The sequence below is a fragment of the Crotalus tigris genome, unplaced genomic scaffold (assembly GCF_016545835.1).
Source record: "Crotalus tigris isolate CLP2741 ecotype Arizona unplaced genomic scaffold, ASM1654583v1 scf7180000018221.231157, whole genome shotgun sequence".
NCBI classification, from domain to species: domain Eukaryota; kingdom Metazoa; phylum Chordata; class Lepidosauria; order Squamata; family Viperidae; genus Crotalus; species Crotalus tigris.
The window spans coordinates 104,940-119,396 of NW_024096889.1; the positions used below are offsets into that span (position 1 = coordinate 104,940).

Here is a 14,457-nt window from a genome sequence, read left to right on the forward strand (position 1 = left end):
AAGATAGTGCTAATAAAATGCCTATTGTGGTAGCAAAAACTCACCATGAACAATAAGTCAAAGTGATAACATAAGATCAAACTGGCCAGCAGGGATCAGGGGCTTTCTAACTAGCAAGAGCTGAGAATTTTGAAAGTGATTGAAACAAGTCTTATATAGGTTTCCTTGAGGAAATAGTCCTTGGAAGGACAGGAAGTTTGTAAATCAAAGCCAGTCACTGCTCAGGAAGTTTATTTCAAACAGAGATTTGCTCCCAGTTTAATTTACTTTAACTCTTCTTGGGGGTTAAACAAGAATAGACTTGGTGGGGATTGTGTTTGCACAAAATTGGAAAGCACTGAAAGCCCCCCCAGAGGGAGAGGTGATTGGGGAAATACTGGAATGTGCAGAAATGAACAAACTAACAATGACAATTAAAGATAAGACAGAGTCAGACTACTATGAAATCTGGGGAACTTTTTATGATTGGCTGAAAAGAGAATACGGTTAAAAGATAGTTAACATCAATTTAGATGGAAGAAGAAGGAGCAGATAAGGAGGGAGACCCAAGTGACACAGTATCGAATGACTGGAGGTTGTATAAATATTTATAGAAGTATATACCGAGAAGGTTAGAAATATCACGGTATATGTATGGGGAGAGTTGGAAAAATAAAAAAAAAATTAAAAAAAAGAATCTTACATCAAATGGAGATAAGAGTTAAATCATTCAGAGTTTCAACTTATACAAGTGACTGAAATAATGCAAAGAAATGTAAAACTATAACACTTACATAAACTAAATTGTTACATAAAACGTTCAACTTTGCCCCTAGGATCCCCCATTTTTTTAATTTGTCCAAAGAGAAATGTAATGTATACTGCGAAGCAGTATTGCAATAATATGGTACCCATCGGCCTGCCTTGTCAAGTTGTGGCAGGCAAGAGATGTTGGCATTTCAGCAGGTAGAGCCCTCCTTGAGAAAAACATATATTAGCAATGGGCTAGAAAGAGTTGAGAATGAAAATTGGGACTTTTTTGCCCCATCAATAACCAGTGTTTGAATCAGAGAGATATTATGCGGCCTTTTGATGGCTTATTTATTGTTGGTTTTGCTCTTACAAGGAGTCCTTGACTTATGACCAATCCAATGTACAACAGACTCTCCTACCAAAGAAAAAAAACAACAACATGGTTTCAAAGTTTCCAATGTTCCCCTCTTCTTCTCCCTGCATTCACATGACTGCATTTTGGGCACATGGCAACTGCCTTGATTTTATGGCTGTTTGTAGTACCCTATAGTCACATAATTGCAATTTATTTTTTGCTGGTTTCCACCCAAAAAAAAAAAAAAATGATCCACAGCGAAAAATGGGTTTGCTTAAAACACTAACACTTTCACTGAACCATTACCATGAAAAAGATTGCAAAAGAGGGTCCGATCACATGACCTACTTTGTGACTTATTGGCTTACGACTGTCAATTATGGCCATAGCTCGAGGACTAGCTGTATTGCATTTATTTACCCACCTGTACAGGAGGAGTTCACTTGTTCACAAACACTCCTTGTGAGGCCAGCAAATAGTCCAAGGCGGATCTGTTGTCCCTCCCTGTGTGTCCAATTGTTCCTGCCACCTTCTGCATGGCAACATCAGTAGCACACATCAACTTTTCTAGCTCTGCTGAGATATTTACTACGGCCTGCTCAAGTCCAGTTTTCCTCAGCAGGGGAAGAGAGCCTCCAATCCTGAAGGCACAGAGGCCCCTCTAAGATCTAATAGGTTCTTAAGCATGCTGTCTGCACTCCAGGGATGGATTCAGGAACAGTTGTGATGGACTAGGTGAGGGACAGATTGTGATGGAGAAATGCGTATCTGAGTGGTTACTAAAAGTTGACATCACTTGATGGCACACAATCAAGTTTTAAAATCTGGAGAGAACATTTATGTTTCAAAGTCCTAGTTTGGTCCTGGGTCATGTCTTGAGGCTAAGTGACATATCCAAAGAAATGAAATTAAAGAATGTCAGGCTTATAGATGGTGTGGTGGGTTAAGACTAGAATGCAAATTGGTTCCAGAGAAAAAGAAGAGCTGAAAGAAACATTCAGAGATTTATCACAGAGTTACGTGGGATTCTTGGTGCTCTCTGAGCTTACTTGTTTTCTTGCAGATGTTTCATTACCCAAATTAGGTAATATCAGTGCATCAGTTTGCAACTGCACTTCTTACTAGCATTGATGATGTTACCTAGTATGGGTAATGAAACGTCTGCAAGAAAACAAGCAAGCTCAAGAGAGCACCAGGGACCCCTCGTGTCAACCCTGAGTTACAAATATTCTCCTTTACAGTATTAGTACAGAGTTATGTAGGTGGGAGAGCAAGATTGTGCATACACATACTGGCTGTCTTCTCATAATGTGTCTGAAATTGATTTTCATGCTGTTTCCACTCACTACTTGGCTGAGTCGCTTTTTTTTCTTTTTCAAAGTCTATCATTCTGCTCCAGTTATTTGCTAGATGTAATTTAGTATTTTGAAAAGGGAAAAGGTGCTTCAGAGTAAACATCAGCATTCCCATCAGATTGGTGCAGTCCATGAATATTGTTAGTAAATAAGCTGCATGATCCCAAGAGTAGGTATGTTTAATTTAAGGAGGTGCCAGCAGATACTATATGTGTCCTCCTTTGGATCCAAAGTATTGCAGAGTCCTGTGATGTTACACCTTAAAAATATGTCCCTAGATATCTGTTTGTTTACAATGAAGTTTTGTTTTGATTGGCAACCGGAAATTAAAAAGCACATAATTAAAAAGGAAAAACAAATGTTCAAACCTGCATCGGCCAGTGCGTTTTCATTGTGGCTGCCACACAAGTGAACCTTTCATATCTGAGACATACCACATAATTATCACTGCTTCCTGGAAATTAATGCAAATATAACCAGTGCAGATATGACTATTCTGAATAGCAACACAACACAGTCAAACTTTTCCTTTCTCCCTAGATCTACATGGCTTGGAATATTTACCCTGTAAAAGTACAGGGGGAAGGGTGTTGTGGCTGGCCCAGAAAAATGTCATTTTCATCCTAGGAAAGAAAAGAATATTTAAATATTTCTGCAGGCTTCCAAATGTTCTTTGAAAACCCCAAGTTCTATTGCTCTGTGACAAGCTATTAATTTCACCTTGATGCTCACTATTGTTTAATCTTTGAGAAAATGTTTGTTTGAACTGCTCACATCCCAGAGTTATTAAAACGCATCTATCATCTTGCTTTTCTTCTGCTGCAGCTTTCCAGTTTGAAAAATAATTGTCTACAAAAACTAAAATCCGCATGGAAACCCCCCCCCCCCCCGAGACAACAGCCAACCGTCAGCCTCCCAGGCTGCATCTGAGTTGTGGGCAACCCTGTCTCTAATTTGAGAAGGCATTTTGTTTCAAATTCTGCAGGACATTCTCCCAAGTAATTGGGCACAGAACTGAGATCTTAAATCTGCAAAGCATCTTGCAGCCCTTGTACTGATACAGCCTTCATAGAATAACTTGATACTCAGTTGAGAAGCTGAGGTTTCAGATGAGACACTGAGATTCAAGAACAGAGATTTGGCCCATGCCCATGGTAAATAATTGGTAGATCATTCAGATTCATGTTCAATCCTAACTCAAGTCTTGGATCGTGGTCTTTTTCCTATTTTAAATAAAGTTTCTAGCTAGAGCTCCTGTTGCTTCTATGATTTGTACACCACTTATTTTCAAATCTTTGTGATGGTTAAACAAGAACAAACCGCGTAGACTTGGATTATCATCGGTCCAAACAGATTAATACAACTGTAAACTGAATGAAGCTTTCTCTTCCTTTCCATCCAGGTAAAGAACCTCAAACATTCATAGACCGTGGCACACAAGGAAGGAAAACCTGAGCATTAAAACATGGGATCATTTGCCCACTGGAAGACTAGTAGATCTCATGTTATGGTTTTTCTCCAGGAAGGTTGCTTGACACCTTGTATGCTATCTGAAATAAGAGAAGAGATTCATTCTTTTTTCTGCTGACAGCATTGACAGATACATTAACACCCTGACTGCCTGCAGTGTAAGAAGAAGCAACTTATTAAACTATTCCATGCCATAAATATACACATGCCTTCAAAATAACTTTGAAGTCTGCCCTATGTAGACATGTGATACACTTGGATATAATCTTCCAGTGATAAAAGAGCTGGGCATTTTCTAGCCAGGAGCTCTAACTGTGCTAATCTTCTTTCAGAGACACAGACGCATTTCCCCTTCCACTCCCCCCTCTCTGTAACTTGTGATTCCAGAGCTATGGGAAATATGCATGGCCCCTCCGGGCCTTTTCTTTGCTACGCCCTGACCCAGGATTTATGCCTGGTGGATCAGCCTCCTAGATACCAGCCCAATGACTCTAACCCAGCAGGATAATAGCCGAGCTCCTGCAGAATGGGCATTGCCAGAATGGGATCCCTCAGTAGAAAAGAAGAAACTGTGTTTAAGTCCTTAACTGGGAAAGATCCTTTTAAGCCAGTGAAGCCCTCCAAGAAGAGAACAGGCCAGTTGATTATGCACAGCACGATTATGTTTGGTCGCGAGTTCTGCTACGCAGTCGAAGCTGCCTTTGTCACCCCTGTGTTGCTCACCGTGGGGCTCCCCAAAAGCCTTTATAGCTTTGTATGGCTTATCAGCCCCATCCTAGGATTTCTGCTGCAGCCGGTGGTAGGTTCAGTCAGTGACCGCTGCACTTCTAGGTGGGGCAAGCGAAGACCTTTTATCTTGATCCTTGGCCTTCTGATGCTCCTGGGGATGGCTTTTTACCTCAATGGAGATGCAGTCATCTCAGGTGAGTACACAACCTGTTCCTGAGTCAGGAAAACCAAACTGAGTGTTAAGGAGAGAGATTGGAGATTGTGAACATTCTTGGTTGACTATGTTAGTTGTGCATCTGCAATAAATCAGTTGGCAGGGCTTAACAGCATAGACTTCGTATATGAAACCAAGAAAGAAATCTAGTTGAATCTCAGGCTGGAAAGGACAGATTTAAATCTGAAGTTAGCTTGGCAAGAATACTGTTAGCATTCTGAATGTATTTTTAATATTTGTGTAGATAAATATGACTGACATTTTGTTTGAGAACAAAGAAAAGGGGCTAAAATCTAAAGGGTTAGGATTCATCTCAATCCTATTGTTTAATTCAAGCCTCCAATGTGTATTATATAAATGTTCTGATCTATATAAATTGGTTTAATGAATAACAATTATGCAATTATTACTTAATGGCTTCTCATGCAGAGGCCTGGTATTAGCAGAAAAAAAAAGAAAAGAAAACACAACAGCCAGATTGTTTCATTACTTAAGGGCACAGAGTGTTGCAAGTTTGTTAAATAATATGCAATATCCTGGTAAATTGGATCAGTTTAGGAATTACAACAGGGAAGGCAGGTACAATAGAAACTTATTGGCTATATTGCTGACCATTACCTTTCAAACTGATCCATTGGAGTACTGCATATTTAAGCTGTGAAGGCAAAATACAAGTATATTAATCATGGCTGAACTCTCTCAAGATTGCTCATTCTGGCATTTGGGCCCAAGATTTTGTGAGATGGCGGTGATTTGCCATTTAAAATCTTTTCATGTTTTTCTTTAGATTTTCCTTTAATTTAACATGGGAGATTTAGTGTCATGACCTATGACTTACATAGTGGTCCCCCAAAATGAATTTGGTTTGGATAAACGACAAGTGCAAGAACCAACACTTGTTTTATATTATCCAGATAAAGAGCCTCCCCTTCAAAGTATGTCATTTTCGGTTTTCAAATGATAATGACAACCTTGTGAAATTCAGCATATGTTGTTGTTGTTGTTGCTATTATTATTACTATTACTACATAACAATATAAAGTCATAGCTGCCAGTTTTCAACTGGTACTTGGTCTTCATATGCATCATGTTCTTCCTAAGAATCAAAGATATAATAATGTATTGATGTAGTACAGACAGTCCTCAACTTACGACCACAATTGAGCCCAAAATTTCTGTTGCTAAATGAGACATTTGTTAGGTGAGTTTTGCTCTATTTTATGACTTTTCTTGGCATATTTGTTAAATGAATCACTGCAGATGTTAAGTTAGTAACACATCTGTTAAGTGAATCTGGCTTCCCCATTGGCTCTGCTTGCAGCTCACAAAAAGGGGTCACACGTCCATGCTGCAATGGTCATAAATATGAAAACTGGTCATAAACCACTTTTTTCTGTGCTATTGTAACTTGAACGGTCACTAAATTAACTGTTGTAAGTCAAGGATTATCTGTATATGTATGAATCCAAGCCATGTAGCCTTTTGCAATTGACTGATGCCATTTCAGTTCCATTACTTTTCGTGACTTTCCCATGATGCATTACTACTGTGACACATTTCCCTAGGCTAAATTCCATTGCTAGATCTGCGCTAAAAATTCTTGCATATTTGTCAATGACTGGGTTTTGATTTTTGAATTTCCATAAAGCTTCAAATCATATAAAACAAATGTGAGATCTTTATGTGTAGCATTTTTTGCTGTTTAGTATCCAATCTCTGAAATTGCATCATAGCAATGACAAATAATAAGAGGGATAATGAATTGTCCTAGAACAGTGATGGCGAACCTATGACACGTGTGTCAGTGCTGACATGCATGTCAGTGCTGACACACGTAGCCATTTGGGGTGACACGCGCAGGATTTCATGCGATTTTATGCAATTCATCCTCGGCTCCTGCACGCCGAGGATGAAAGAAATTTTTTTTTGTTTTCGCCACGGAAGAGAAATCCCCACAGATACCTGGCGGGTCACCAGGTTATGTGGGACTCGAACCAACTAAAACTCTCCCATTATGACTACCTCCCCCCTAGAGCAACCGTACCACTACGGCCTTGGATCCAGGAAGGATGAAAGAAATACGCTGTGTGCTGGAGGAACTGGGGGCGGGACGTGTGATCTCCCCCACCCACACTCACTCATTCACTGTGTCCCCGCCGCAAACTTCAGCCTGCGCCGCCGACGACTGACAGGCAAGCACAGGCACAGCCCCTTTATCAGCGCAGGGGCTGCTGGTAAGGCGTGCGTGCCGTGCGCACACACTTCATCAGCACGGCTGAGAGTACATTAGGGAGGACCCCCAGGAGAGGAGCGCAGGAACAGTGCGCGCCTTTCTCCAGTCAGGCCGCAATTAGTGAGTGCCACACAGTAAGGGGGACCTGTGAGCGCCATTAGCAGCAACTATTGGGGTGCCATGGACTTGTAATTGCCCACAATAACTGAGATAAGTGAGGGGGAGGCTGTGTTAGGCTAGTTAACCCCTAATTGGCTAACAAGCTATCTATAATTCTATCTGCTGTCACTGGCCCACTGATGGAGCACCCAAAAAATAAAAAACAAAGGTTAAGTAAAGGGAGTGGTAGTAGCAGTGGCCGACCCTTTCAAGAGACATGGAGCGAGATGTATGGTATTATAGAAAAAAATGGCAGATCATTTTGCGTTCTATGTACTGAAACGGTAGTAAGCAGAACGTGGAATATAAATAGACATTTTGAAACTAATCATTCCCAGCTCTTGGAAAAAAGTGAGGATGAAAGGAAGGAATACATTTCCAGGAAGCTACACCTTTATAAGAGCCAATCTAACTCCATCCTTAAATTTATAAAAGGCTGTACAAATTTAACATCTGCAAGTTTGAGCATTGCTCACTCCATAGCTCAGCATGCAAAAGCACTTAATGAGGGAGAATTTATTAAAGAAACTCTCCTAAGATGTGTGCCACTTCTATTTCACGATATGCAGAATAAAGATGCAATTATTAAGAGAATATCTGAGTTACCACTCAGTAGAAATATCATAAAAGACCGAATAATGAGACTGAACACAAACGTACAACATCAATTAAAGAGAGACATAAGGAATTGTAAATATTTTTCCATCTGTCTTGATGAAACTACTGATGTCATGTCACATGCTCAGTTGGCCATTATTGGTCGATATTCTGATAGTCACACAATGAGAGAAGAGTTGATAAAGTTAGTATCAGTTCCAACAAGTACATCAGGAAGCGAAATATGTAAGGTTGTTATGCAAACATTCTGCAACCTAAGCATTGATATCTCTAAAGTTGTGTCAGTGACGACAGATGGTGCCCCAAACATGGTGGGGAAAAAAGTTGGATTTGTGAAATTGTTTACAGAAGCTATTGGACATCCGATTGTGCCTTTTCATTGTATTATCCATCAGGAGGCTTTATGTGCCAAGGCAGGATTCACTGACTTAAATGACTTAATGTCAGTTGTTACAAAAATAGTTAATTTAATAGCTGCTCGCCCCCTTCACAAGCGAGAATTTTCAGCACTTTTACTGGAGGTTGATTCCACCTACAGTGGACTGCTGATGTACAATAATGTAAGATGGCTGAGCCGAGGCAAGGTTCTTGAGCGCTTTGTGGAGTGCTTTGAAGAAATTAAGGTATTTCTTGAAGATAAGGATCTGGGAAACTTTCCTCAGCTCAATGATGATAAGTGGGTCAACACCCTGATGTTTTTTACAGATCTCTCTGTTCATGTTAATGAACTGAACTTAAAGTTACAAGGTTTTGGCAAAAGTATTGATGTTATGTTTGGATACATAAAAGCTTTTGAAAGTAAAGTAAAAATTTTCAAGCGAGATGTAGAAACTAAAACGTATAAGTATTTTCCTCGAGTACAAAAGCATTTTGAGAAGGCCAGTGCAGCTGTACGAAATGAAGTGGAACTCTTGCATATGAAGTGCCAGCATGTTTTAGACTCGTTACTTGACCAGTTTACTGATAGATTTAGTCAATTTAGAAGCCTAGAACAGACCATGAGAATAATTAAGTATCCTGATGTAGTAGTCTACAATAGTTTGGAATTAAATGGTTTCCAATGGACGCAAATAGATGATTTGGAGATGCAGCTTGCAGAATTTCAAGACAGCATCTGGGCTCAGGTGTTTGTCGACTTGAGGTCAAAGCTTGAGAATCTGGAAAGGGGCCACTTGGAGAATCAAGATGAGTGCCACTACGAACAGGAAATTTGGAGTGCCTGGAACAGACTACCAGACACTTTTAGCACCCTGAAAAATATAGCAACAGCTTTACTCACAATTTTTCCTTCTACGTACTTTTGTGAGACCTTATTCTCAGCATTAAATAATATCAAAACCAACAAAAGAAACAGATTGACAGATGAGGTTAGTAGCGCTTGCTTGGGCCTGAAGTGTACAAAATACCAACCTTCAATTGAAGATTTAGCCAATGAAATTCAGCAACAAAAAAGTCACTAATATGCAGGTTAGTTAAAGAATTCGCCCTCCCCCTCACTTATCTCAGTTCACGGCACCCCAAACAAGTTCAATAATATCAAGGGCAACATACGAAATCGACAGATTGATGAACAAAGAAGTTACTAAGCAGGTATGTTAAATAATTTGTTTTTGGTTTATTAAATACAATTATATATTGCAATTATACATTTTTGTAGTTTAAACTATAAATTGCGCAAAATTGTGTTTTTTTGACAGAGTGACACACCACGCGAGTTATGCTCGATTTTTTGCCGAATTTTGACACACCACGCCGAAAAGGTTGCCCATCACTGTCCTAGAAGATGCCTCTCCTAATGTTAACAAGCTCATATTTTTCATTTCTAACCACTAATTGTCTTTCACTGCTTCATTTTTTTTCTATTAACATTTTAATAACATATTGTTACTTACACCAGTTGTTTCCAAACATTATTACTATTCCTGCTCAGGCAGGAAACCCTACATCATTTCAGACAAATGGCTGTCCAGTCTCTTCTTAAAAACTTCCAGTGTTGGAGCATTTACTGTTTCTGGAGGCAGGCTGTTCCACTGATTAATTGTTCTCACTGTCAGGAAGTTTTTTCTTAGTTCTAGGTTGCTTCTCTCCTTGATTAGTTTCCACCCGTTGCTTCTTGTCCTGCCTTCAGGTGCTTTGGAAAATAGCTTGATTCCCTCTTCTTTATGGCAGCCCCTGAGATATTGGAATACTGCTATCATGTCCCCCCTTGTCCTTCTCTTCGTTAAACTAGACATACCCAATTCTAGCAACCGTTCCTTATATGTTTTAGCCTCCAGTCCCCTAATCATCTTTGTTGCTCTTCTCTGTACTCTTTCTAGAGTCTCAACATCTTTTTTACATCGTGGTGACCAAAACTGGATGCAGTATTCCAAGTGTGGCCTTACCAAGGCATTGTAGAGTGGTATTAATAGTAATAGTAATAGTAGTAAAGTTGGAAGGGACCTTGGAGGTCATCTAGTCCAACCCCCTGCTCGGGCAGGAAACCCTACACCATTTCGGACAAATGGCTGTCCAGTCTCTTCTTAAAAACTTCCAGTGTTGGAGCATTTACTGCTTCTGGAGGCAAGCTGTTCCACTGATTAATTGTTCTCACTGTCAGGAAGTTTCTCCTTAGTTCTAGGTTGCTTCTCTCCTTGATTAGTTTCCACCCGTTGCTTCTTGTCCTGCCTTCAGGTGCTTTGGAAAATAGCTTAATTCCCTCTTCTTTATGGCAGCCCCTGAGATATTGGAATACTGCTATCATGTCCCCCCTTGTCCTTCTCTTCGTTAAACTAGACATACCCAATTCTCGCAACCGTTCCTTATATGTTTTAGCCTCCAGTCCCCTAATCATCTTTGTTGCTCTTCTCTGTACTCTTTCTAGAGTCTCAACATCTTTTTTACATCGTGGTGACCAAAACTGGATGCAGTATTCCAAGTGTGGCCTTACCAAGGCATTGAAGAGTGGTATTAATACTTCACGTGATCTTGATTCTATCCCTCTGTTAATGCAGCCTAGCACTGTGTTGGCCTTTTTGGCAGCTGCAGCACACTGCTGGCTCATATTTAAGTGATTGTCTACTAGGACTCCGAGGTCCCTCTCACAGTTACTACTATTGAGCATGGTGCCACCTATGCTGTACTTGTGCATTTGGTTTTTCTTGCCTAAATGTAGAACCTTGCTTTTTTCACCATTGAATTTCATTTTGTTAGTTAGTGCCCAGTGTTCAAGTCTGTCCAGATCCTTCTGTATCTGAAGCCTGTCTTCTGGAGTGTTGGCTATTCCTGCCAGCTTGGTGTCGTCTGCAAATTTGATGAGTTCCCCATCTATCCCTTCATCCAAATCGTTGATGAAGATGTTGAAGAGTACTGGGCCCAGAACAGAGCCCTGGGGCACCCCACTACACACTTCCCTCCATATAGATGCAGTTCCATTGAGGACCACTCGCTGAGTACGGCCGGTCAGCCAGCTACGGATCCATCTGGTGGTGATTCTGTCTACCCCACATTTTTCTATCTTATCAAGTAGTAGGTTGTGATCTACTTTATCAAATGCCTTACTGAAGTCCAAGTAAATTATGTCCACAGCATTCCTCTGATCCACTAATTTTGTCACTTGGTCAAAGAATGCAATAAGATTTGTCTGGCATGATCTATTTTTGACAAACCCATGTTGGCTTTTAGTAATGACTTTGTTTGCCTCTAGGTGTTCATTGATTCGTTGTTTGATTATCTTTTCCAGGATCTTCCCAGGTATTGAGGTCAGGCTGATAGGTCTGTAATTTCCTGGATCCATTTTTTTTCCTTTTTTGAGGATGGGAACTACATCAGCTCTTTTCCAGTCCTCTGGTAGTTCCCCTGTGTTCCAGGATCTTTGAAAAATATAGTTCAGTGGCTCCGATATTACATCTGCCAGTTCCTTGAGAACTCTGGGGTGTAATCCATCTGGTCCTGGCGATTTGAACTCATCTAGGCTGGACAGGTGCTCCCTAACCATTTTCTTGCCTATCTTAACTTGTGTTTCTGTTTTGTTTTTTATGGCACTATTTTTGATAGGTTGGTCTGTTTTTTCCCTTTGTGTAAAGACAGATGCAAAAAACGAGTTAAATAGTTCTGCTTTTTCCCTGTTGCTTGTCACCTTCTTGAATCCAGACCATATATAAATTGGGTTTTCGCCTTTTGCAATTCTCCAAAACTATTTTATCAATCAGAAATTTATCTTTTGAACTTCTCTTTCTCTTTTATTGTACTGGAAAGATATTGTTTTCTTCTAAATAATCTTGGGTATTGTCCACTATTGTATTTCCAAAACTGGAGTGTATCCTTTTTGTTTGGTTTTCGTCTCTGGTCTGATTGAAATAGCTGATTTTGATTAACTTGGATGATTGTACCTCATAGCGTTTAATTTTATTTATGATTTCTAAAACTTCTTCAGTTTTTCTGATATTAAGTACTTTTCTGGTACTTAGGCTTGTCTTGAACCTTACATTCTTCAGTTTTTGCTCTTTCATTTTCTTTAAATTACTCACATCTGATTTTAATTTCTTTGTCTTGACTTCCAGTGTGATCCCCCATTTTTGAGATTGAATATGATCTTGCTTTTATTTTTCTAATTTTGATGTCCAATTCTTATGTAACCACCATTGCTGTATCCTAAGCAGATTGGCTAGTGTGTTTGATAGATGTTATTTTAATCTTTGCAAGCATCTTATTCACATTCCTCATTAAAGGTGCCAGATCTTTAGGGGGCACTCCTTTCAATGTTGGCAGTTTTTTCTTTCTAACTGGTAATTCTGCATATGTTATAATTTTCTCTTTTAATTCTTCTTGACAGGGAATCAATTCATAGGTTGTTTCAGTGCTGGCTTGTACTGGCTGTGTGGTTATTACTTCCTCTAAGTTAGCAGTCCCCAACCTTTGTGGCTTGGTAGCCTGACTGGGTGGGGGAGAGGGAAACTGGGCCATGTGAGTGGCAGGCTGATACACATGTGTGCACGTGCAGCCCTTGTGCAAGTCGTGGGCTGGCAGGCACTCAGTGTGTGTGCACAGGCCTGCTGCTTATGCAAATCAAGCTGTGCATGTGCGTGCCAGCCCCCACTCACACAGCCCAATTCTGAATAGGCCACAACCCAGTAGTGGGCCACGCCCCAGGGGTTGGGGACCCCTGTTCTAAATTATCATTTCTATAGAATCCAATCTGGGTCAGTCATTGGGACCAGAGGTTTAGTCTTTCAAGCTTTTAAGAACTTATCTGTAACAGAGTATGTGCTGTGGGCTATTCTGTGTGTAGGATTTATATGGTGCCTGTTATGTGTGGCTTTTTAGTTGTTGATTGAGGTGTTGATGGCTGGCTTTTATGTTGTTGGCTGTTGTTTCCTTGTGCTGCCAAGCCCTCGTTTCCTAAGTACTTGATAAGCTGGTGATAAATCAGCATTCCTATTGACTGAAGAGGGACCTTTTCCTAGGCTTCAATCACTTCCCTGGCAGTTTTTGTACCTTCTCGTCCAACAATCTTAGTAGCTGCAAAATTGAATGTATGTCCTTATTCATTCCAATGTGAGGCTACCAATGAGTTCTGGTCATCTGACTACTCGTGTTCTTGCAATCTGGTCGTTGTCTGTCCTACATAATCACAGGGGCAATCCATGCAGGGGATCCACTATCATTTCTATAGTTCACATCCTTTTTTTCCTTTATATTTCCAGTTGCTGTTATCTGAGTTTCTTCTACTATTCTGCTATTATTGTGAGATCTTTCATTTTCACATTTTTTCTAAATATTTTCTAATTTTGCTAATATTTTATTTCTGGTGCTAAATCTCCTTTGGTCTCTTAATTGTTGAGTTTTGCTGAAGCTAGCAGCATAAAAAAACCCCTAAAGTATGCGAGAGTGTAGAGTTCAATACTCTGATTTTGTTTGTTATATTCATAATTACAGAGTCTTTTCCCTGTAGGTATTTATTCATTAATAATTGCATTAATTATTTATCTTTATACCTTTCTTCTTTGTTCCCATCTGGATTTATCATCTCTGCCATCTTTGTTCTTTTTTGTTTTGTGTTGTTTTCTTCCATTAATGCTTTAGAACAATTTATAAAAGACTCAGAGATCCTGTGAGTTGGGTGGCATATAGATAAATTATGATTGTTAATAATAATATCTCATCTTTTCTCTAGAAACCATAGGCAGTGTTTATGATGATCTCCCCTAATTTTATCCTTGCTATCATTCTGTGAAAAAAGCTGGGCTGAACAAGTGTGATTGGTCCAGACTCCAGAGGCTCCTTGTGAACAATTGGCTGAATGAGGACTTGAACCACAATCCCCTTGATCCAGGTTCAACTCTTTAACCACTACACGAATTTTTGAATGATAGCTCAGTCAAGTCTGCTTCTGTAATCAATACATAGTTTAATCAGCAAGAATACAGGGAGTTCTCAACTTACAATCATTCCTTTAGCAACTGTTAGAAGTTACAACAGCACGGGAAAAAATAACTTATGACCGTCAGTCACACAATTGTTGCAGCATTGCTACAGTCACATGATCAAAATTTGGGTGCTTGGCCACCGATATGTATTTATGATAGCTGCAGCATCTGAGGTCAAGTGATTG

At 39.8% G+C, this 14,457-nt stretch overlaps 1 protein-coding gene across 1 annotated transcript in view; it reads left to right on the forward strand.

Annotated features, from left to right (window-relative positions):
• The first annotated feature begins 4,359 nt into the window (after positions 1-4,359).
• The window catches only part of SLC45A2 (solute carrier family 45 member 2), a 29,235-nt gene continuing 19,137 nt past the window's right edge, over positions 4,360-14,457 (forward strand). The window contains exon 1 of the mRNA XM_039349043.1: positions 4,360-4,835. Coding sequence (XP_039204977.1) covers positions 4,439-4,835 — 397 coding nt within the window. The 5' untranslated portion in view covers positions 4,360-4,438. The remainder of the gene's footprint in view (positions 4,836-14,457) is intronic.